Genomic DNA, 26,153 nt, shown 5'->3' with positions numbered 1-26,153 from the left:
AGCGAGTGAAAGCCCTTGTGGTTGACATAATTGGCTGTTTGTTGCCATGGAGATCTGAGCGCCATGTGAAAGCAGTTGATGGCATCCTGCACCTGTGGGAAACCTGAGAGCTGGGCAAATCCCAGCGCTCTTTTTTCCTGGCTTTCCTGATCCCGGGCAAAATGCACAAAGTTGTGTGCCTTTGCGAAGGTGGTGTCCATGACCTCATGGATGTATTTGTGGGTGGAGACTTGTGATATCCCACATCAGTCACCTGTAGAGCCCTGAAAGGAGCCACTGGCATAAAAATTGAGCACTGTGGTCACTTTCATGGCCACTGGCAATGATACCCTCCATGTCCCTGTGGTGCCAAATCCTGCAGCAGGTGGTAAATGTGACTGACCAGTTCCTTAGACATGCACAGTCTTCAGCGACACTGGTTGTCTGTCAACTGCAGGAATGACAAGCACCATCAATAGACCTTGGGTCTAGCTAGGCGCTGATCAACGACAGCTCGCTGCGTTTCTTCAGTGGCGTGCACAGGAACCCCAATTACAACTTCTTCCTGAGGTTGCTGCTCCTCCCTCTGCCCAGCCAAGCACCTCCGTCACTCTCTTCTCCATTGGCTCTGCTCTCTTAATGCCTCGAGGCATACAGCTAGGTCACCAGGCTCCATGCTCCTGATGCACTCCTCCTGCAGGATGAAAGAAAGAGATGCATGGGTTAGCATAGGTGTACGAAAAACCTCTCTTGGTTAAGTCTGAAGGCCCTTTATTGCACCTCGGAGACTGCTGGCCGCCACTTGGATGGCCAGAGATTAATGTGCTGCCCGAAACACCACCCACCTCTGCCCCACTCCACCCGACCGATTAGCAGCTGCTTTGCCCATTGGACTGCATGTGCTCTCAGCTCAGGCGCAGGCATTCTCCTAATCTGCACTGCAAGGCTGCACTGTTAGCTTGAACCATGGGGGAGACTGGTCCAAAAGAGATGATGACATTGCAATGGGCTGTGAGCACCTCCACCAGTGACTGCTCCGTGGCTAGCTTTAGCAAAGAGATTGTACAACTTGCCCTGTCATCCAACTGTTCTGCGGTCCACTAAAACGCTAAGTAGTTTGCAGTCTGTGCCCGAGGGATGAAAAGCTCTGGAGCACTTGGCGGCACTTTCAGCCCCCTGTATTGCTTAAGTGGGCAGACAAGTAGATAAGTGGCCCGACTCCAATCATACCTATGTGGCTGCGCCTGAACTGTCTCAGCTGTGGAGGAATTGCCACTTTATACAAAGTTTCCCTAATGTGTGACTGCTTCCCTCCCCCTGCCCCCCCGCATGTGCTTGTGCGCTACCATCAGACTGGGCTGCCTTGCCCTCCCCAACTCGCCTCCGATGCAGTGCAGTCCTTGTCACCCCCAACTCGCCTCGCAGCATGCCATCTTGCCCACCCCACCCCCCAACTTGCCACAGCCGCAGCGCAACCTTTGACCCGGCACCACACTGTCAGCAGACTAGAAAAAAATGATTTGTCTGTGCCCTCGCCTGAATGTGTGGTGGCTCAACTTAAACGAGTGACCCTCACGAACGCTGCACAACCTTGGTGTGCACTCACCTCCGAGTTCCCCTCGAAATGCAGCTAGCATGCTGTTGTGAAACATGTTGGCATGCAATCAGGCCAATGTGCTCTGAAGCCCCAGCGTGGGGGGGACGATTCCGGCGAGCGGGGATTATAATGATATGCAGATGTATTAAATTGACATTCCCAATGTGCGGCGGCAGGAAACACGGCCCACCATTGACGGGCGGAGTGAACAATCGCAAACTGGTTTCACGATGGCATGAAACCAGTTTTTGGCCTTCCCACCATTTTGTCCACTCACACCCACCATGACCCCGACGCCAAAGGGCACTGAAAATCCCACCCTAGGATTAAAAAATTGACTATGATTCTAGATGGTTTCTGAATTCAATTTATTATTCCAATTTTAGTTTTCTGACAGCGGATGAGTAGCTTCCAATATTGTGGCTAAAAGTTTATTTACACTGCAGGTGAACGGTCTGTAGTCGAATGGAGTCAGCCAGTTGCTTCTGTCTTCTCTGTGTTCTTCTTCCTGTTGACCATAAGGGCTAACACCGATTATCCTTGCTCATGGGTTTTATATCTTCAATGGTGGGGCTGCTGGAATGTTCCTTTTGAGCAAGACAGATGCTAGTTAGTCAAATAAACATTGTCCATCTGCTTCGAAACATTGCCCACTTCCTTCTCCAGTGGTATTCTTTGTAGTTTTCATCTCTCATAGTTTTCAATCCTTTGTGTATCTTCTCATCAGAATAGGTGGCCACAAATCTCGACCATGGATTACAAATCAGACACAACACTTTTACTTATCAGTAGTTTCATCCTGCGGCAAACACTTTGTGCTGATCACCAGGTAGGTTGACGTTGTGTCTCTACAGAATACAGACTGTGCTGATCACAGAATATCTTCACCTCTAATGTCAAACCTCCTTGGTTGTATCTTTTTGATCAAATCATGCTCAATTTTGATTGGCCATGTAATGCACCGAAGTCTTGGCCAACCGAGTTGGATTGCGGCTGCATCTCTACAAAGATATTGTCGGAATTAACCCTTTTGTGGCAAATTTCAAAGAGCTCAGAACAAAGTTATGAACTAACAATTCAGTAATGACTTTAAAATCATGGAAGGCGAAACTCGACTCTGGTAGGGGCACAAAACGGTTGGTAGTGGATCAGCCACCCGTTATATGCCTGGCCCATCCACTACAATACTGCCAAATTTGTACCCTCATTGCAGTTGAAGTTCACCTCCAGAGTTAGTACCACTTTAACAAATGAGTATGCAAATAATATGGGTTAATTGCCAAAATAAATAAGAGGTTACATTCAGCCATGTCATAGTGATCCTTACTTGTTCATTATTAATTTGTAGTTGAGATCAGTGTCTGAAACTGATATAAGTTGGCAAATTTTAAGATTAGATCCTTAGATAGCTGAAGTTAATAGCATTAGATTACCAATTTGTTGAATAGATTGAAGTCCATAGGCTTGTAGAAAGCAACATTCCCAACCTTATGCAACCTCATCATCCTGATAGGGCCTCGATAGGGTGGACAGGAAGGACCTGTTTCTCCTAGCTGAGCGGTCAATAACCAAGGGGCACAGATTTAACGTGATTGGTGGAAGGGTTAGAGGGGACATGAGGAACATTCTTATTTTTTTTCTCCCAGAGAGTGGTGGATGTCTGGAATTCACTGCCTAAATTGGTGGTTGAGGCTGAAACGCTCGACTCATTTAAAAGGTACCTGTTTCTGCGCCTGAAGTGGTCTAACCTGCAAGGCTACAGACCAGGTGCTGAAAAGTGGGATTAAAATGAGCAGCTAGTTTCTTTTTCAACTCTTTTTGTTTTAGCCAGCACAGACACAATGGGCTAAATGGCCTCTTTATGTGCCAGGACTTTTCTATGGTCCTATGGTCCTGTTTCTAATGTCAAAATCGCCATCTTGTCTCACTAACTTGATCGAGTTTTTCGAGGAAGTGACAAAGATGGAAAGACAGTGGATGTTATATACATGGATTTCAGTAAGGCCTTTGACAAGGTCCCTCATGGCAGACTGGTACAGAAGGTAAAGTCACACAGGATCAAAGATAAGCCGGCAAAATGGATACAGAATTGGCTTGTTCATAGAAGACAGAGGGTAGCAGTGGAAGGGTGCTTTTCTGAATGGAGAGCTGTGACTAGTGGAGTTCCGCAGGGATCAGTGCTGGGACCTTTGCTGTTTGTGGTATACATAAACGTTTCCTCTTGTGGGAGAATAAAGCTAGAAGACACAGTTTAAGGATAAGAGGTCTCCCTTTTAAGATGGGGATAAAGAGAATTTTTTTCTCTGAGGGTTGTTAGTGTATGGAATTCCCATCCCCAGAAAACAGTGAACACTGAGTCATTGAATTCACTCAGGGCTGAGAGACAGATTTTTGATAGATAAGGGAGTCAAGGATTATGGGGAGCAGACAGGAAAGTGGAGTTGAGACCATAACCAGATCACCCATGATCTTACTGAATGGTGGAGCAGGCTCGAATGGCTGAATGGCTTACTCCTGCCCCTAACTTCTATGTTCCTGTGGGTTTGATATCGAAAAGGGATTAACCCTTCCAACATGTGTCATTCACCATTGTCCTGTACAACTGCAGTAAAACTTCCCTACTTTAATATTTCATTCCATTCACACCACTTAGCCATGTTCCCCTGATGATTCCTAAACTAATGAAGCACTGGCACCTAGACTTGCTGGTTACTTGTTTTATCTCTAGCTTCTCAAGTCTTTGTTCACAAAAGTATCACCCAGCGGCAGATAAGGGAGGATACCTTTAGCCTTTTAATGAATCATCCCTAGACCTGTTTCTAGTTTTGGTAAGGAATGCTTAGTATCTACAAACTTTTGTGGTTTAGCCCTTATCCCTCTCAGCACTTGCTCTGACTCCTGACTCTATTTGGAGGATCCATTTAAGGCAATTCATAGGGCATTTCTCCCACAATACAGAGGTATTATCAAGCAAGGCTGAAGTAGTGGACGTGTGGTGTAGGGATTTGAAGAGGAGGACAAGAATTTTAATTCAGCTTGCCAGGGGACAATGGAGGAGGTAGAAGAAACATGAGAAAAAATAGCTGTTGCTTGCTTTTTGGGATCATGGGCAGAATTTTCCTGTTAGGGTGCAGGGGTGGGCCCCGCACATGTGCGTGTAAAATGATGCACGGTGACACTGGGCGAGCGCTCCAACATCACTGCGCATGATCATGATATTTCACTGGGCAGGCACGCAGTGATGTCTGATACACACCCGCCATTAATTAACAGGCCACTCAAGGCCCTTGAGTCACCAATCGACACCATGCCAGTGGCTCTGAAGGTCACAGCTGCCCTCAACTTCTATGCCTCTGGCTCCTTCCAGAGCTCGGTGGGTGATCTTTGCGGTGTCTCTCAATCAGCTGTTCACACTTGTGTTAAGCAGGTCACAGATGCTCTGTTCAGCTGTGCATTGACCTTCATCCACTACCATTGGGACCAGGCAAGCCAGACACAGTGAGCCAGAGGCTTCATGGCCATTGTTGGCTTCCCCTGTGTCCAGGGTGCAATTGACTGTACATATGTGGCCATCAAGGCGCCAGCAGGTGAGCCCGGTGCCTTTGTCAACAGGAAGGGCTTCCACTCCATGAACGTGCAGCTAGTGTGTGATCACAGGATGCAGATTCTACAAGTCTGTGCAAGGTATCTAGGCAGCTCCCACGACGCCTACATCCTGAGACACTCCCAGGTGCTGGGACTTTTCAGTGCTCCAGCCCGGCTTGATGGATGGCTGCTGGGTGATGGCTATCCCCTCAGAAGGTGGCTCAAAATGCCTCTCTGCCATTCAAGAATAGAAGCTGAGCAGCGGTACAATAGGAGCCACGCCTCCACAAGGTCTGTGGTGCAGAGAACCATCGGTCTTCTCAAGATGGGATTCCGATGCCTGGACTGCTCAGGGGGCGCAACACAGTACCCCCCAGACCGTGTCTCGGCGATAGTGGTTGCATGCTGTGCTCTGCACAATCTTGCGCTGAAAAGGGGGGATGCAGTGGACGATGAAGATGTCGACACAGTGGCTGCGGCTCCACAAGATGAGACCAGTAGTGAGTCTGAGGTTGAGCACGTACAGGGAAATGCTGAGGGGGTAGGCGCTGACCCAGGCATACTCCAGGGATGCGGCGATACCTGGGATGCTTTAATCTAACAAATCTTCAGCTAGCACACCACAGATGGACCTCCAGGACAAGCCTGGGCTGTAGGCACGATACTCGACACCTTAGTGTAAAATCTGCCAGGTTAGCAACAGTAACTAAGGGCCTTGTTAATAAAGCTGAATGTCCAACAAAGCACTCATTACAGCTTTGGAAACCATCCAAATGCAGAAGAAAAGAGGCACCATCAGCCATGGTCACATGTCTGAATTTATTATATCAAGCAAACCAACTTATTCAAAAAAAAACAATAGTGTTACAAATCAAAACAAATCATAAGGACCTCATCTCGGGCCAACACAAAAGCACCACTGAAAAACCCATGCTGTGCCAAAGGTGCCTTATGTTTTCATTTCCAGGTGCCATGTCTTAGTGCTGCCCCATCACTGGGAGTGGCACCTGAGACAGCCTGCTGACATCTGTTGGCCTTGATGACCTTGGTGGTCATGCTCTGGCCCGTGGATCCTGTGCTGGCCCCGCCTGGGAGAGAGCGGCCAGTTCCACAGTCGTCACAGCCTCACCAGATGCTATAGTCACTGGGAGAGGGGCAGAGGAGCTGCTGCCCTCATCCGAAGCGCCCTGGGAGGTGCCCGCAGAGACGCCAGACAGCTGCTGCGCTGATGTGAGGTTGCTTCGGACCTCCCTGATCACCATGGGCAGATGGGCACCGAGCTGGGAAAGTTGGTGCTCACACCATCTCTCGCACTGGTACTGGCCAGCTGAGGTCAATGCCGATTTGAGAGTTCGCTGGTCAGAGCACATCCCCAGGAAGCCCTGATGGGTGTCCTGGAGGAGCATCTCCATGAGAGTCGCCACTCTCTCCATGGGGGACGCATGGTACTCAGACATGTGGCTCATTGCTTCTGCGTAGCCTCCTCCATCATGGAGACCAAGCCAAGCACTGCCTCATGTATCTCCCCCAGATGCTCCTGCACACCTAGCCGCATTTCCTGCATTTGCTGTGTTGTGGATGATTCCAGAGGCACATCATCAGGCACCGACTGAGCATGTGCCTGGTCTCCTGCAGCCCTCTCGCTGCTGGCCCCATGGGCACTCTCTGTTTCTGCCAGCTCCTCCAGCGACTGTGAAGTGCCCTCACCGCTGTGCCCCGAGACACTAGCTGATGTTAGAATTCCCGAGTTGCTAGTATCTGCACTGGTGCCTGCCTGGCAGAGATGCTGGTGAGACTTCAGGGCCCTCAAGTGTGAAAGGGGGCCCCTGCTGCTCCACCTCCCGGCCCTGCTCCGATGATGCTGAAAGGAAGAACAAAGACAGTGGATCAGTTAAAGTGGAGACAATGACAAAATCCATCCATGTCCCTCGGATCATTATGCGCTCATCCTTCCACAAGCAATGGTCAAGCCATGTTGCAAAATTAAATCACTGAACATTCAGCACTCCTATAGCTGTTGGGAGAACAATGCTGACCTCATTGTTGGGCATAAATACCTGGCCGTGGCACCCCAGCCTCACCGGCACCAGTGCACCTGGACGCATGGCGCCTCTCCAGATCCAGGGCCTCCTGCTCGAAGCGGCCAAGAATGGCGATGTGCGCCTGGCCACCGCCTGTCCTCACACACTCTGCCACATTATGAGCATTCTTCTCCTGAAAATGAGAGACGAGGATTGATTAGTGCAAATTGCACATGGACTCTGTTCGCGCACGGCTCACGCCAACCAGAGTGGGACATATCAGAGCTCCAGTGCCTCCTCACCCCACTGCTGCTGAACACTCACACAAAGATGCTAGGCCTGCTCCACACCCCCCACCCCCCTTAGACACATGCTGCCAACATCACATTAGGCACCACACATCCTTCCAAAACAAGGGGGCGCAAGCACGTGGAGCGCAGTGCACAGCAGATGGTTCGTTGCCACACCACCTTTAAGCTCCCCTCCCAGCATGTCATCACCCTGACTTGGACGTGTCCAGGAGTTCAAGCACAGCACCTAGATGCAGCTCCTCCAGGTTGCCCCCAAACCAGTCATATGGGACTCAGTGTAACACGTGCTGCAGGGGCAAAACCCATCTTTTCACCACCCTCTCAGGGTGTTCTCAGCATAGGCAACATCTGCTGGCCCACCCAGCAAAGGACACATGTCGTCAATGATTCAATGCAGTCAAAACACTTGGACTTGGGCTGGGGGGGCGGGGGTGGATATGCAGCAGGGGGTAAGCCGACCTGCTAGGTTACATGACCAATGCCAACATAGTACTCACCCTGCCAGAGCACAGACACTGGATCCAAGTGCGCTGCACCACATCATGGGAGCTCACCACCTCTGCCACCTCCTCCCAGGCACGTTTTGTCATGTTGGTGGGGGGGGTCCTCCTCCCATCCTGGGGAACCAGCACCTCCCTCAGTGCTGCCCCCTCCTCGAGGAGGGCAGCAAGGCAGTCATCTGAAGAACGAGGGGCACACTGGCCCCCCGTCCTACCCTCCGGCCTGGTCTGCCCCGCTACTCTACCCTTCAGCCGCGCCTGCTCCGCTGGCCTATCCTCCGGACTGGCCTGCTCACGAGAAGCCCTCTGGTGAGCCTTTCCACTTGCCATTGTGAGCAGCCTTGCAAAGGCTGCCAACGCTTCACATAAACATGAAAGGTTCTGTTGAAGGGTCATGAGGACTCAAAACGTCAACTCTTTTCTTCTCCGCCGATGCTGCCAGACCAGCTGAGTTTTTCCAGATAATTATGTTTTTGTTTTACTTTTGTACATTTCTTGCCATGAATTGGTTTCAGTAAGCCTAGAATGTCAGCTGAAAGATTTCCTTATTATTTTATTAATATTTGTATTTTTATTTGTATCTAACAGGTTCTATCTTTGTCCCATACTGCAGCTTTGCACTAGAACTACGATCTGATTCATGGAGAGATTAACTGTTCTGATTAAACCTGATCCACTACATTCATTGACAAATGTGTTCATGCTATGCTTTCAACTCCACGACAAATGTTTCTTTTTCTGCCATGGGGTTTCCTGAATTTTTGTTATTGCATTTATTGCAATTGCTGTCAAAGAGCTAAAGTTAAATTGGCAACATCTCATCGTCTTCAAATATGCTGAACTTTTGAACTCTGTAAACACTGTATTCATAAAACTTTGAACATCTTTGGCAAATCTATTCTATCACCATTTACAAACAAGCTTTTGGACAACTGGTTTACAAAATATTCTTTAGGAAACCTATCGCAGTACAACTAATAGAAGAACATGAAATATATTTGTGTGCTACATGTTTTCTTCTAATTTTATAAATTCATATTTCTTAACAATGTAGAATTTTGTTTAATATTTATGAATATCTTTATAAAAGAACACCAATATAATTTTCAAAATTATGGAGAAAAGGTGATTATGTTCTAAATAAATGCTATTCAACAGAACTCAAAAGTGCTTCCTTTTAATAAGCAGACATAGGATGCTCATCATAGGAACAATGGTATATAATAAGTTAGTACATTGCCCTTTCATCTCTGGGTTTGAATTCTGGCTTATAGGACGTAAATCTTCTCTTTGCTAGCTGTGATACATTTAAAGCAGTCTGAACCTAGGTCATAATGGAAGTGGGTCACCAAACTAGCATTAAATTAATATTCCCGTCCAGAGTTTGGATAGTATTTAAAGGAATATTTTTGATGAGATTAGGAGGGATTAGAATGAAGAAAGATTTACTTTGCATTCTTCCCTGTACCGGCTTGACCCAAAAATGCTTTATGTGGACACTGCATGCGCCAAGTGTCCACATTCTTCAGAAATGATACCATCACTTTGAGCAGAAATAATTGCTTTTGTTTTCTTCCTGCAGGTTGTTATACTGTACTTTGAGCCAAGTATATTCAGATGTATTCTTCTTCGATGGGTTCGTCTTCTAGGCTTTTCAATTGTTTATGGGACAGTAACTCTCAAGCTATACAGGTACCGTCTCCCTGTTATCTCACATCCTTCTTCACAGCTGCCCTTTATATACCATCTACTGATCTGCAAATTAGTATGCAGTTTAAGAACTTACAGCGTGATCAACAATTTAACCCTTGTTAATGATTAAAATATTGTTTGTTAAGGAGGAAAACTGCTATGCATTAAACACTTTTTTCCATTGACATCCTTCTGGTGCAAAACATCACCAACCAGAAAGATATTTGGGAAAATTTCTCTCGTGCAGCCCAAGATTTTCCACTCATTAACATTAATGAAAGGAAATTATGGGCTGGGTGTAGGCAAGTTCACATTGAGCGTTTCTCACTGAACCAAGGAGTTCCCCTTATAAATGAATAGGTGTGTTTCAGCCATGCCTATGATAGCAATTTGTAATAAGTCTATTTAAAACTCAGTAAAATCTTTATTATTTGGCATGCTCCAGGAATGTGCGGTGCTGGTTAATCAAAATGCCAGTTAACAGGGAGTTCCATTACTCCGGGCACAAGACAAATTGTTGCTCTCTCTTGAGGGGAGGGAGAAAGCAGTCAAGGGCCCCAGCACAGAAAGGCATCATATTAAAACCACCACAGCTGAAGACCAAACTGACACCACAAGTGACACTATGACCTTCAGCCTGGCTTTTAATAAAATCGAGTTGTTAGTTCACTGACAGTTGCTTCGAGCAGTATATCTTTGTTCAGGCACAGTAGCCAAAACTGACCCAATAATTTAATCATTTTAATGTAAAGCTTAAGAACAATTTCTGCACATATACAATCTACTATTATTTTTTAAAATGCATTATCTGCAAACTGAAAAATGACCAGCTATTAAAACTAAATTGAGCTGTCAGAAATTACGGTTACTAGATAATTCCCGTTAGTACATTGCCAGATAACACAAGGTTTACAGTACAAATACAGAGATATTACAAGAAATTAGCCACATACATTTGTGTTATATGTAGGAAAATAAGACAAGGGTGAAAAAGTCAGAGGTTCATGTCATAGCAAATAGGTGTTCTACACTCCTTGTTCCTGGCCCTACTTGACTTTGCACTCTTGTATCCTGTCCTCAAACTGCCTCTCCAGTAGGTCCCCACTTGACTATCCGGCTGTTCTTCAAACTCCATCCTAACAATGGGATTCAGCCTTCTCATTACCCTCCCCCTCTGACCACCTTAAGCAGAGCATGAATTTGACAGCCTGCAGGAAGGTTATTTAAATTAGAACAATAGTGAACTATATGTGGGTAATTTTGACTTTGGACAAAAGAGCAAAACAGGAGAAATCAAATAAGCTGTCTGGTATACATCCCACAAGTTTCATTTTCATTGACTTCAATGCATGTGAAAATCAGGAAAGATCTACAAAAAGTGGCAAAATCGATAATGCCTGCTTTACATGAATGACCCATTAAAAATTAACTCCATAGAACCAAAGAACACTACAGCACAGAAAAACAGGCCATTCGGCCCTTCTAGTCTGTGCCGAAATATTATTCCACTAGTCCCATTGACCTGCACCCAGTCCATTACTCCTCTGACATTGATGGAAGAAAATCCAAATCTGCACTGGTTTAATCATTTTACAATTCCTAAATGTCATTTCCACCTGAAAGAATAAACCACCGACATCCCAAAACCTGAAATAGCTTGTTGTGCAACTTATTTCTTTCTTTTAAAACAAAACTTCTTGTTATCCTTTGCTGTTGCTCACCGATGATGAGGGGTCAGCTCCAAAGGTGGGTTAGACTTTGAGTGGGGATCATTGTAGCTGCGGGGGGAGACTGAGTAATGAGGTTAGCTTAGGAGGGGGTCAGTGATGAGATCTGAGACTGGAAGTCAGCACTTTTTACAGCAGGAAGCAAATTGGTCAGAAACCACAGGAACAGGCTCTGGCAAAGGTCCAGATGATTAGTGCAGACAAGAGAGCTTGTGCTGCACATTTTATATAAAAATGTAGTTACACATTGTTAATATTCAAACTTTAAAACAATATTTTTAGAAATATATTTATGTTCATTGCATTGCTGTTATAAAAAATACGGTACGGTATAATCGGAACTGAATACCAAGTGCATAGTTATAATTCATGGATCCTCTACATTGTTTCTCTTCTGTCGTATATAAAAGATTGTTTCACAAACAAATCCATGCTTCCTATGAACTGAAACATGCTCTTATACTCAAACCAATCTGATATTTAGCCCTTGCCGGGACTGGGATCGGGTCAGACTGGGATCATTGTGGAGGCAGAATGGGGCAAGCAGCAAGGCTACCACTCCTGGTGGATTAGGTGACATGGCTCATTAAAAACCTATCGAGGCCAATTAAAGGAGGGCAAATGGGATTTTCCCATCGTCATCCAGGTTTTTGCACGTAGCGGGGCACAATTTAACAGGCTGCAAATGGCACCCCAGAAGTAGACCAGGGGCCTGAGGCCCTCCCTCTTGGCCTGGATGCAGGAGCAGCCACAGGCCATCCTGTAGAGGAGTTCCTCCTCCTCTCACCGTCCCAGAGTGGTGGTTTGGCTGTAAAAGCCATATTTTGATTTAAATATAAAGAAGTTGGAGAGAGGGTGCCTCCATTTTAAAGTGCTCTCTCTCTTAACTTATGCTGTATGCAGCCTGCTGTTCCTTTCAAGCTAGAATACCTCTGATTGGCCCTCCAGCTTCAAGAGTTTGCCTGTTGTCCTTAATTGGATGACAAGTCCAATGTCTAACCATTCAACTTGCCGCCCCTGTGAAAACTGGGGCCTCTGACAGCTTCCTGTTGGGGGGGGTGGGGAGGTGGTGGTGAGGCGTGATGGTTGGGGACCCTCAGACAGTCCCAACTTTTGTTTTCATCCTCTGAAGGAAAAATTCTGCCCATGGATTTTGCATGGTAAACAGCAACCCATTTATGATATTAATAAATTCATTGGAACGATGCATTATGCTGTCTTGGGCTTTACAAATAAGCACCACCCTGACAAACCATAGGCCTCAGACTATAAACTACTTATTGGTAAAATTAAATATAAATAAGAACAAACTCAACAGATTTCAAAAGATTATAATTCATGCAATCTTACGTTGGCTCTTTCTAAACACTAAGGGCAGAATTTTTACAGCAGCGGGATTTTACGTTCTCACCAAAGTCAATGGAGTTCAGAATGGCTTGCTGCATTTCACGATCCCATCCCTGCTGTGAGTGGGCCATAAAATTCCTGCCTAAGTGGGTGAAATTGGCCTCAGGTCATAATGCAAGCTGGGCGATAGCAAATTGTCAGACACTTTTATCTTTGATAAATAAAATCAATGTGTGTTTTAAAATGAGCAGCTTGCCATCTGAGGCAATTTCACCCTGTAAAAGTCAGGAAACTTTGAACTGTTTTGTGTAGTTATTTAAATAACTTCCATCCTTGATGAAACAGTTCTACATGAGAAAGACAAACTCGTGAAGCCCTCTGTTTGTTTCCATGCTATCAGCAATACAGCAAAAGTCACCTTGGAAAAACAGGTGGCTCTTTTGCTCACATCAGATAGCTTTTAGCTACAGAACTGTCAATCAACAATAGTCTGCCAAAGATCCTCAGAACCTTCAGATCCTGGTTTCAGTCCTTCAGTCATTTCCCAGACCAGCTGAGATGTATGTCTGATAATCAGGACACATTGTTGAGACAGCCATTAAATTGATGGACTTGTGAAAGCTTGGTACTATAGGACACACAATGTATTCTAAAGTAGAGCCTAATCATTTACATTAACTCCTTCTATCACCTGGTTTATCTTTGAATATTCTCTTATTTGCTCAGTAATACAGCAATAAAACTTCTCTTTTACCCATCTGTGCCTCCTAAATCTATGAAATCCATGCCATTTAGCCTGAAAGCAAATCAAAGGCACCTTACTCACAAAACAATGAACTGCACTATTGTTTAGTTCAATTGTCGCTTCCACGGTGTTCTGCTTTTGTTTTCACATTAATGCATGAAATCTATGAAATCCCATAGAGGGATTGAAACATTAGAAGACAATTTTCTGATCCATGACTCTGTATATACTAGTTCACAGGGTGTGAAAAAAGGTGTTGAGAGCCCTAGTGCTAGGTTTCTGCTTTCTTTAGTACACAACTCACATTCCTAATGGACCATTTCTAATGGATCAGGATTTAATGGCCATTTTTTCTGCAAAAACACATCTGAGGTAAAGAGTTATTGACAAAGAGCTTTAAAGCAAGGTTCATTCATGCGCATTTTTACATAATATCAATGACTGGCTATAAGCTAATAAACTTCTTCAATACTACAATAAGCTGCTGTGAAACCAGCTAGGCAAGAAGCTATTTTAGATCTGGTAATGTGTAATGGGACAGGATTAATGAATATTAAAGGATCCTCTAGGGAAGAATGATCATAACATGATAGAATTTCACATTCAGTTAGCAAGTAAAAACCCTGTGTCTGAAACTGATGTCTTAAACTTAAATAAAAGCAATTATGGGAAACATTTAAAGAAACATTCCTAACACAGCTGCACAACCTCAATTCCCTCATCTGGGAAGAAGAGTTCATGTTGTGGGATCATAGGGACACTGTGATCATGATTATATTCAAGAAGGGAGACAAGTCCAATTGCACTAACAACAGAGGATTCTTGCTGCTGTCTGCTACAAGAAAGGTTATTGCAAGGATCCTCCCCAGTGGCTGACTGAGGCAAGGAGTATTTGAGGACCAGGATCTCAAATCCAGAACTAAGGTCAGGTTTGCCAGGCAGCAGTGATCCCTATGCTCCTATATGCTTTGGAGACTTGGATGTTCTCTAGCAGGAGCATCAAAATGCTGGATAAATATTACCAGCAGTGCCTTTGCAAGACCCTCCAAATCCAGTGGCATGTAAGGCAATCCAGCAGCAGCATCCTCCCATAAGCCGACTCGCCCTGCAATAAGGTGCTATTTATTCAAAACTAGCTCTGCTAGACAGGACATGTCATTCATATGCCTGATATCAGACTTCAAAAAGCAATTGCTGTACTCAAACTCAGTATCAATAGAAGACTCCCAGGAGGACAGTGGGAATGCTTTAAGGATGTCCTCAAAGCATGCATGAAGAGGTCAGACCTGTCAATGCATGGGAGACCCTGGCTGGTGACAAGCGAAAATGGAGAAGGCTCACTCAGGAAGGCATTAATCATATTGAGAGGCTTTGTCAGGAAAGTGCAGTGGTGAACTCGAGGCTTCGGAGAAAGTGAACAAACTTCCAAGCAACCTATCTACCCAGTTCTTCAAGCACCACCTGCCCCATATGTGACAGAGTCTGAAGATCGCAGCTTGGACTTATCAGCCACCTTAGAACTGATTGAACCAGAGCGGAAGCAAGCCATCCTGAGTGGAAGACAGTTAAGCTGATATTTCATAATTCTCAACAAAGATATATTCCATTGAGAAACAAAGGGTGGAATCGTACAAGATTTGCACTAAGTACAGTAGCAGGCGGGAAAAAGAACGTTTTACCCATTGGCCACAGTGGTGGCTTTTCATACTGTATTGTCCCAATCCCACCTCATGCTCTCCCAGAAAACATGCTGCTTCACTAGAGGGCGGCCTCAGATTCACCTGTCATGCCATAACCCCGCCGCTTCCTCACGTAGGGTGCCATATTTAAAGTACCGCCGCATGCACACCTCTCAGTACTTCCAGCCCGGGACTGCTGTACAAATGACATGGCCCTGAAAGACAAGAAGACTGCAGCCATCCGATTCAGTGACACATCCCCCTTTTGGATGCCATTAAGACCCGCCATGATGTCCTCTACCCCCACTCCAGGCGAACGCCAGCAAGCAAAGTCACCAGTCCAGCATGGGAGGCAGAGGCAGCTGTTGTCAGCACCAACACCCTGCAAAAATCAACAGCCACCCAGTGCAGAAAGAGGATGACTTGTTCAGTCAGGCTAAGTCACTCTTCTCATCACTCTCAACTCACACACAAACCCATCACACATCTACAGGGATCTCATCTCAAGGGACAACACCACTAACTCTCACACACACCCTCACATCTCCATCAGGCTCATATCCTCTCGAGCTCGCATCCTCATCCCATCCATGGCTTCATTCACCACACATTCCACGAGCACCACGTACTGCTCACACTCTTTCTCCATCTGTTTTCATTTATGAAAAGCTGGCTGAAAACAGCTTGGAGAGGTCCCAGACTGGGGGTATAGTGGCCCACATTAGGCCCCTCACTCACTTTGAGGAGTGTGCCATCGTGCTGACTGGTGAGCACGTGGACCGTGACTGAGGCAACGGTGAGGTCGCCGGCGAGCACCCACCTGAGGATCCTGCACCTCATCATCCCTCTCTCAATGCAACTGTGAGTGCTCTCCCTCCTGCTTTTGACTCTGCTGTCATGCACTAATTATCTCTACTTCGGTTCACAGGGAGCTCTGCCAAGGACCGACACCCTCATCCAGCCAGTCCCTCAGCTCTATCCAGGTCCTCATCTCCAGCCAAGAGGCCACTTCCTCCGTTGAAGAGCTGGAAATAAGCAGCCTGAAAGATCCATTACAGCTTTTACCCACACCCGCCACCAGCACAGAGGCAGGCACCTCGGTGGGACCTAGATCTAGAGCAGCCTTAAGTTCACAATCTGGTGGTCACCGCATAGACTCATGTCCACAGAAGGAGGAGGCAGGTTCATCCAGGCTCCCCAGCACTTGGAGGACTGCTGAGATGTGTGAGGTCTGAGTCAGATGACAAGCCTCTGTATTTGGCCTTCCAACTCATCCTGGAGAGTCAGCAGAAGGCAGGGGAACATCATGCAGAGCTGTTGGAAACCCTCAGCAGAGTGGCACATGAGTCAGAGGAGTGCATCCGCCTGCTCTTTGATATAGTGGTGCCCACTTATGCCCGTATAGAGTTCTCCATGGGGGGGGTGGCAGATGCCATGGAGACCCTGGTCCAGCAGAACGCAGAGGTATGAGTAGACCTGCACTCCATCATGGTAGTCGCGGGTGAGATCCTGCAGTGACAATGTGAGAGGGAAACGGGGCACCACGACATCCCTCGAGATGTTTCTTCCCCTCAAGGAGTCAAGTCATGGCCCTCAGGCATTCGAAGGGAGGAGGAACGGCAGCTGGACACCCCTGGGTCATCCACTCAGGAATCTCAGAGACTGTCCTCTCCCTCCAAGTCCCCTTTGCCTGTGAGCCCCTCAACCTCATCCTCTGTCTCTCTCCAGAGGACCCACACCAAAGTCACAACAGGCAACAGGACCAACCACTGCCCAGGCTGTCTCCACCTCTACTGCAGATATCAGGGCAGCACCTAGAAGTGTTAGGCCTAGAAAAGTTAAGAAATTTTGATCACAATTGGTTGCATGGGTGAACACATTTTGTCACTTTATAATCTGAAAATATATTCTCTTTCACTGAATAATGTGTAAAGTTGTCTTTCAGCTTTACCGGCAGGCTTCATGAGTCCTCCCACTGCATTTCCAACCCCCACCCACTAGCGGTTCAGCTGCATGCAGCCGGCCCACAAGTGATACTGGAGGGAGAAGTGTGTGTGTGGCAGGGCCTCTTGTAGCCTCGTGCAAGCACACGCCCACGCACATGGATCCTTCCCCCATCGCACCCATCTCAATATCCTGAATATTTTCAATGCTGTCAGCTGGGGTTCTCTTTCAGTTATCCATCTGAGCCAATCTACATCTCTGGCCACACATCCACGATCACACTCCCATGCAGCACTTCTTCCTGCCCGACACGAGTCTCCTTTCAGTTTCGGTTTTAGAAGCATGGTGGGTGTAAAATTTGTCGTTAGCTCCCTTGTCTTTTACCCTTCCCCATTCACTCATGTCCTTTCCCCCATAACTTTCGACCCCCACTGGCTTCACCTTCCACCTCACCACCATTGTTCCACATACCTTGCCTTCATTTCACTCCACAGGAGGCAGTCATCGACTCCACAGGCTCCTCCCTTGCACGTTCGCCTGGGCATTCCCGCCTCCATGTTACTCCTTATTCCCCTTGGACTCCTTTCCCACCCCCGCTTACTCCTCCCTGCCCCCACCAGACTCCTTTTCTTAAATTCATTCATGGGATGTGGGCGTCACTGGATTGGCCAGCACTTATTGCCCTTGTTCAGAGAACATTTAAGCGTCAAACACATTGCTATGGGTCTGGAGTCACATGTAGGCCAGACCAGGTAATACTGCAGATTAGTGAATTAAATGGGTTTTTACAACAATCGACAATGGTTTCATGGTCATCAGATTTTTATTAAATTCAAATTCCACCATCTGCTGTGGTGGGATTCGAACCTGGGTCGCCAAAGCATTACCCCTGTGTCTTTGGATTACTAGTCCAGCGACAATACCAATATGCCATCACCTCCCACATAGACTCCTTCTCCCCTTGGAACTCTTTCCTCCCTCTAAAGTTCTGCCCCCTTGGAAATCCTTCCTCCCCTGAAGTCCTGTGCCCCCCTGCCCCCCCACCTCAACTGAACTGTTGTTACACCTTCCCCCTACTTACACCTACCTCCCCCGTTGCCGTATTCTCCCCCGTTACACCCTCCTCCTCCCGTATTCCCTTCCCCCTCCCAACCACACCCACCCCAACACCATCATTCCCTCCCAACCTCATCCCTGACACCTTTTGTCCCTCCAATCTCACCCCCCCCACCGACACTTTCGATCCCCTCCTCCCAACCTCACACCCCCTACAAACCTTCCTCTCCCAGTCAAACCTAGACCTTCCTCTCCTACCATCCCCAGTATACCTTCCTCTCCCAGTCAAACCTACACCTTCTTCTCTACCCCCTGGATGATCATCCATTGCAGACCAGAGTCAAGAGACTGATGTTCTGAAACAGACACTCACCGGTGACTTTCTGCCTTCCATGAGCTGCTTCATGGTGGAGCCATGTCCATGAGAATCCATCCGGCTTGCAATGGATGTTCCTCCAGGGTTCTTTTGCTTTCTGGCTCCTGTTCCTTCTGCTCCTCAGATGTCTGCGGTGTGAGCCAGGCCCAGACGGTAAGTCTTGACTTCTGCATGTCACACTTGTCAAGGCGTATTCTGCAGCGGTGTATATTCCCACCAACTTGGGCAATAAATTTGACATTGGGGGAAGATTCCAGCGAGGTGGGCTTATAATGAAATGCAAATGTATTACAATGAAGTTCCCGATGTCCGACAGTGGGAATGCAGCCCGGCATTGATGGTTGGAGCGGACAATTTCAAAACTGGCTTCACGACATTGCGAAACTGATTTTTGGCCTGCTCCCCATGTTGTCTGCTTATGCCCGTCATGATGCCTGACCCCAGCAGGTCTGCAAAGTTCCTCCCGAAGACTCTATGAGAAGGATAAACCACCTGTGGTGAACAAAAGAAGTTACAGATGGTATCAAATTGAAAGAAAATGCACACATTAATGGTGGACCAGAGGTTAGGAAAATTTTGGACACCAGCAAAGGATTACTAAAATAAATAATAAAGAGGGAGGCCATAGGTTATGAGAGTAAACTAGCAAGAAATATGAAACAGATGGTAATAGCTTCTACTAGTATATAAAAAGGAAGTGAGTAGCCAAAGTAAGTATTTGTACCTTAAAGATTGAGGCTGAGGAATTAATAACAGAAACCAAGGAAATGGCAGAGGCTTTGAACCAAATATTTTGTATCTGTCTTCATGGTAGAAAGCACTAAAAGCAAGACAATGATAGCAAAAAATTAGAGGGGAGAAAGGAAGGGATGAACTTAAAAAATCACTATCACTGAAAAGGTCCTAAACAAACTAATGGGGCTAAAGGCTGCAAGTTCTCTGGACCTGATAGCCTGCATCCTAGGACCTTGAAGTAAGTGGCTACTGAGAAAGTGGATGCATTGGTTGTAATCTTCCAAAATCCCCTAAATTCTGGAAAGTTCCCAGTAGATTTGAAAAAGCAATATGCCACCCCTGTTCAAGAAAGGTGGAAGACAGAAAGCAGGAAACTATAGGCCAGTTAGCCTAACATCTGTCATTGGAAAATTCTGGAACCTATTATTAAGGAAGTAGTAGGAAGATATTTAGAAATCATGATACAATCAAGCAGAGTCAACATGATTTTATGAAAGATGATCCGATCTCCACAGAGACTGACAACTATTAAAAAGATTCAAACTTTCCGTTACTAGCTGAAAAAATATCATGAAAAGATTTCATTTAAAATTTTTACTGTAACAAATGACTTAAAACACTAATTACTAAACACTAGAGCACAGCATGCAGTTTTGAACTCCTTATTTAAAGAGGGATATACTTACATTGGGGGCAGTTCAAAGAATATCTTCATGGTTGATTCCTGGGATGAAAGGGTATGTATGTCTTATAAGGAAAGGCTGAGCAGTTGGATTTATACATATCTATAGGAGAATGAGAGGTTATCTTATTGAAACATATAGGATTTTGTGGGGGCTTGACAGGGTGGATGCTGCAAGGAGGTTTCCCCTCATGGGGTAATTCAGAACCAGGGGATGGAGATGAGGAGGAATTTCTTCCCTCAGCAGGTCGAGAATCTCTAGCCCAGAGAGCAGTGGAGACTCTCTGTGAATATATTCACAGTGAATATATTCAAAGCTGACATAGATGGAATTTTGAATTATAAGGGAGTCAAGAGTTATAGGAACAGGAAAGTGGAGTAATCCGATCAGCCATGATCTTATTGAATGGCAGAGCAGGCTTGAGAAGATTTGTGAATGTTGTTTTTTTCTGAGCAGTTCCACCTATGCCATTGTTACTATATGGCTCATTGGTTCTGCACATAGAGTACACTGGTGAATGGGCATAGAAGGGTCATAAGTTAGCATGATTGGCATAGTGGCTACAAGGGGCCATGGTGGTGGGTAGGGGCATGGGTTGGCAATGAGTTGGAATGGATGGATCATGGGGGCATGGAAGGGGCATGGGGGCATTAGTAAGACCTTTTGATCCCACCTTTCAAAAGGTTCCTGAATCCAGACTATGATACCTCTGAGATCCGTGAACCTCGATTGTTGGAGAAGCTGGCCCAACTCAACAATGGAGCTGGCCAGGTCAGGCGTTCAGGGTGTGGATTCACTATCCACATCCTTATGCTGTGCTACCAAATATTGGGGGTGCTGGGAATGGAGGCGAGAATCCCAGAATTGGATCCTCCCCACCATTTTTAAAAAGCTCTGGAGTTGTTACAACTCTGCGAAAATCCAGGCCAGAGTCACAGACATTAATCATTTACAGCCTGTGAAATTAGTCAGAATTTCAAACAGGATGCTGTGAGTTATAGCTTGGCCAAATTCAGAAGGATGGCTGTCAGTAGGTGTCAATGTAGGTGACTCGTCGCGTGAGTAGTATGTTTTGTAATATTATACAAATGACACACTAAACTGTTTGAAGTAAGTGAACCAAATCATATGGTTGCTTTTATCATCATTTGCTGCTGAAATAAAGCAGACTTACAATTCCCATACAGCCTTTTTACTATACTGAGTGTTCTCTTCATTTACTTTCAAAGGTGTTGAAGGTATTTGCATGCAAAAGAAATAGGTACCCAGCTCAGATTACAAGGGAATACACTACTGTCTAATTAAATACTGGACAGTTTGGGCACATAACAAAACATGATGTTTTAACTACTTACAGGTGCGACTGGCTAGAACAAGTACCTAGAACAAGAGCCCGTGCTTAATATTTTACTGTATAAATGCAGGCCTCTATTTGTTATTATATTTGGATGATTTCAAAATATTTTTCAAAATAAGGAACCTTTCCAATAGCAATTCTTTTACTGCACAGTAGGACAACAGGTCTGCAGATTAAAACAGGAAAGATGATCTCCAGCACAGTGGAACCATTTTATAGTGAAATTGATTTGACACCACAAATGTCCTTGAGTGAGGAATTTTACTGTATCCGCTGCTCTCTATTTAAACAGTACAAACTATCAGTCTGATGAAATGAAGAGAACTGCAAGGTCAAGATTAATCATCGTCAATTGTTTGACTTCCAGCTGGATCTCTCCTCCTAAATTTGTGATGATTTCAAATCCAGTGCAGAAACTCACCGGTTTTCTCATGTTTTGGGTTTTTTTAGTAGTTAGACCATAAGACCATAAGACATTGGAACAGAAATTAGGCCATTTGTCCCATCGAGTCTGGTCCACCATTCAATCATGGCTGATAAGTTTCTCAACCCCATTCTCCTGCCTTCTCCCCGTAACCTTTGATCCCCTTACCAATCAAGAACCTATCTATCTCGGTCTTAAATACACTCAATGACCTGGCCTCCACAGCCTTCTGCGGCAATGAATTCCATAGATTCACCACTCTCTGGCTAAAGAAGTTTCTCCTCATCTCTGTTCTAAAAGGTCTTCCCTTTACTCTGAGGCTGTGCCCTTGGGTCCTAGTCTCTCCTACAAATGGAAACATCTTCCCCATGTCCACTCTATCCAGGCCTTTCACTATTCTGTAAGTTTCAATCAGATCCCCCCTCATCCTTCTAAACTCCATCGAGTATAGACCCAGAGTCCTCAAACGTTCCTCATATGTTAAGCCTTTCATTCCTGGGATCGTTCTCGTGAACCTCCTCTGGACCATCTCCAGGGTCAGCACATCCTTCCTGAGATATGAGGCCCAAAATTGCTCACAATATTCTAAATGTGGTCTGACCAGAGCCTTATAAAGCCTCAGCAGCACATCCCTGCTTTTATATTCTAGTCCTCTCAAAATAAATGCCAACATTGCATTTGCCTTCCTAACTACTGACTCAACCTGCAAGTTAACCTTAAGAGAATCCTGGACTAGGGCTCCCAAGTCCCTTTGCACTCCAGATTTCTGAATTCTCTCCCCATTTAGAAAATAGTCTATGCCTCAATTCTTCCTAATAAAGTGTATGACCTTACACTTCCCCACAGTGTATTCCATCTACCACTTCTTTGCTCATTCTCCTAACCTGTCCAAATCCTTCTGCAGCCTCCCCGCCTCCTCAATACTACCTGTCCCTCCACCTATCTTTGTATCATCTGCAAACTTAGCCAAGATGCCCTCAGTTCCTTCATCTAGATCATTAATGTATAAAGTGAAAAGTTGTGGTCCCAACACTGACCCCTGCGGAACTCCACTAGTCACCAGCTGCCATCCTGAGAAGGACCCCCTTATCCCCACTCTCTGCCTCCTGCCAGACAGCCAATATTCTATCCATGCTAGTACCTTGCCTCTAACACCATGGGCTCTTATCTTACTAAGCAGCCTCCTGTGCAGCACCTTGTCAAAGGCCTCCTGGAAGTCCAAGTAGATAACATCGATCGGCTCTCCTTTGTCTAACCTACTCGTTACCTCCTCAAAGAATTCTAACAGATTTGTCAGGCATGACCTCCCCTTGATGAAACCATGCTGACTTTGCCCTATTTTACCACGCACTTCCAAGTATTTTGAAATCTCATCCTTAATAATGGACTCTAAAAACTTACCAATGACCGAGGTCAGGCTAATTGGCCTGTAATTTCCCGTCTTTTGCCTCACTCCCTTCTTAAACAGGGGTGTTACATTAGTGATTTTCCAGTCCTCTTGGACCCTCCCTGACTCGAGTGATTCCTGAAAGATCACCACTAACGCCTCCATTATCTCTTCAGCTATCTCCTTAAGGACTCTGGGGTGTAATCCATCTGGTCCAGGTGATTTATCCAGTTTTCCTAGCACCTTCTCCTTGGTAATGGCCACCATACTCACCTCTGCCCCCCGACTCTCTTGAACTTTGGGGATGTCCCTCATGTCTTCCACTGTGACGACTGACGCAAAGTACCTATTCAGTTCCTCCGCCATTTCTTTGTTCCCCACTACTACTTCTCCAGCGTCATTTCCCAGCGGCCCAATGTTCACTTTTGCCTCTCTCTTACCCTTTATATATCTAAAAATATCTTGCAATCTTCTTTTATATTACTGGCTCGTTTACCCTCATATTTAATCTTCTCCCTCTTTATTTCTTTTTTAGTTGTCCTCTGTTGGTCTTTGTAGGCTTCCCAATCCCCTGGATTCCCACTGCTCTTCGCTGCAAGTTGCATCATAGTTCCTCCTTTACTGACCTTAATTTTCCTGGCCACAAAAGCAGCCGAGAAAATTGATCCTGGGCCTCCATCTAAGCTGCTCTATCTTAAGTGAAGAGGCTTGGGATGGAAGGTTCTCCAATTTCTCATGCCCCTTTACAAGGTAGCAGTCAGCATCCATGGTGTGTTGCAGTATAGCCAAATGTTTGAGATTGGGAATTCACAGAGTGGGAAATGTTTTGGGTGCAAAATTGACAACTTACTGCCAGACATTCACAAAAAATTCTAAAACTCTGAGCATGTTTCCTAAACTCTGGTTGAATTAATTACTTTCTCTACTTTTACAGATTGAGTGTTTGGCTGCATCTTCCACAGAAATAGGGTGGAAATTTGTGCAAATGATGGGGGTTTCAGCCACTGACTGAAGAGTTGGCACATCTCCTGCATCTCCTTTTTTTAGGGAGGCCTGTTGCATCCTGTGGCACTCAGAGACTCGACAGGCCAACGGCAGGCCTTCCCCGAGGATCAAGGGCCCCAGGTGCGGAATTCCTGCCAGCTGAGATCTGCCTGCCAATCAGAGGCCAGAAGCTCTTCTGTACTCAGCAGCACCACCAGGGAGTTGGTGGCTGCTGCTGGTACTACATCCATCCGGATGGGCTTTCCCACCCCGGACTTAATCGGGTTGGAGGTGGGAAGGTGTCTGAGTACCCACCTACCATCGTCCTGCCTGATTAATTCACCCCAACCCCCACCACCAAACTCACCATGAGGAAGGGCACAGGATTCCACCCATAATTGAAAATCTTGCATTGATTCCTGCAGCTGAACTGGAATGAACATTTTTTAGAAACAATTCCAAGTGTTCAGACAAATAGTAACTGCTTCATGAATTGTGACAATTGTTTAATTTGTGAGAGAGAAGCATTATAGGCTAAAGAGCAGAGAATGAATCAGAATTGCACTGTTAAGAAAAAGGGATGCTAAATAATTGGAGTAATAGTCCATTTATTTACATGTAAATGATTTGACACAGTGAGGTTTCTTTCACTATTTTCACCACATTTCACTATATCTGAGCTCACTGCTAATGGGGCTTTGTTACTGTTAGTGAGCTGATGAGTTAGTATTTAGATTTGAGTGTTGATCATATTCATTCTTGTGTTATAGAGTTTTGAAGGTTTTCCTCTCACGAACAGCACAACGAGTCCCTTACATGACCAGCTGGAGAGTGGTGAGGATGTTGGGAATCATTCTGCTGATAGTGTGCTGGTTCCTAATCTCGTGGACATCTGCTGTGTGTGAAAATTTGGATAGGAATGTTTCACTGATTGTCCAGGGACAAACCGCAGATGGCCTGAAGTTTAATATGTGTCTGCTGGACCGCTGGGACTACATGATGGCCATTGGTAGGTATGAATTTGGCTACAAAGTACCCATAAAGCATGCTGTTGTGCTATAACCATTTAATCTCTAGTTTGCTCACATGTAATGTGTGTGTGTGTGCACATATGTATAATATTTTAAGTAAGCTTGTCCTTGTCGTGTAACTTATTCCAGTAATAAGAAAGCCAGTTTCATTACTTAATTAAAAAAATTATAAGCAACAACAAAAGAAGAGTGTTCTTAACAGTGATCGAAAGGTCATAAATATCTATCATAAATATAATGGAGACACTTTGACTGGAGATGTATGACATTTGTTCACATTAGTCTTCATTGTATTTAAATGTTATTTCTCTTACCACACAAATTTCTACTATTATAGTAATGATTCCATCTGCGACCTGTTGCCTGCACCAAATGAATGAGAACATTTAATTGAATTTACTCCTGCAGCTGGACAACAAGGCAGAGGTTTATTTGGTTTTTGGCCTAAGCCTTGGCTTCACTGAACGAGCCCATTATCAAAATGCCAAACATCTGGGGCAGACTTTCCCAGCCCCAATGGGGGCTAAGGGGTTGGGGGGGGCAGGAGAATAGCAGCAAGGCACATTGGAACAGCTCCCCAACACATTCCTGCCACAGAGGAAGTTTCCCAGGGGTGGGCCAGGATGCAGATTGGCTGCTTGCAACAGCGGGGAGTGGGCAGCCAATTTAAATACCTAGGCTCAGGTTTTCAATCCTGGGTCAGGAAAATTCCCGGCTCTGTGAACCCAACCATTAAAAAGTGGTGGCCTGCAGTTCCAATTTTCATCCCCGGGGGGCAGGCTGGATTAGAAGTCGGGGCCGGTCACCCCCGGCACGACTGTGGAAGTTGCCGGTTGCAGAGGTGGGTGGAAGACCTGCATCTGTGCTCTGGCACTTTGTTGAATTCAATTTTTAAAAATGATTAAAACAAAAACAGCCATCCAGCCCTCAACCTCCCCATGCACTTCCTATGCCCCATCTATACACCAACCTTTGTGACCCACCTCCCCATGG

At 45.7% G+C, this 26,153-nt stretch overlaps 1 protein-coding gene across 1 annotated transcript in view; it reads left to right on the top strand.

The window, feature by feature from the left end:
* gpr158a (G protein-coupled receptor 158a) overlaps positions 1-26,153 on the top strand; it is a 641,632-nt gene that overhangs the window by 486,411 nt on the left and 129,068 nt on the right. Inside the window, exons 9-10 of the mRNA XM_041183940.1 lie at positions 9,576-9,685; positions 24,900-25,138. Of these exons, the coding sequence (XP_041039874.1) occupies positions 9,576-9,685; positions 24,900-25,138 (349 nt within the window). The remainder of the gene's footprint in view (positions 1-9,575; positions 9,686-24,899; positions 25,139-26,153) is intronic.

This window comes from Carcharodon carcharias, chromosome 3 (assembly GCF_017639515.1).
Source record: "Carcharodon carcharias isolate sCarCar2 chromosome 3, sCarCar2.pri, whole genome shotgun sequence".
NCBI classification, from domain to species: domain Eukaryota; kingdom Metazoa; phylum Chordata; class Chondrichthyes; order Lamniformes; family Lamnidae; genus Carcharodon; species Carcharodon carcharias.
This window is presented reverse-complemented; position numbering and strand designations above follow the sequence as displayed.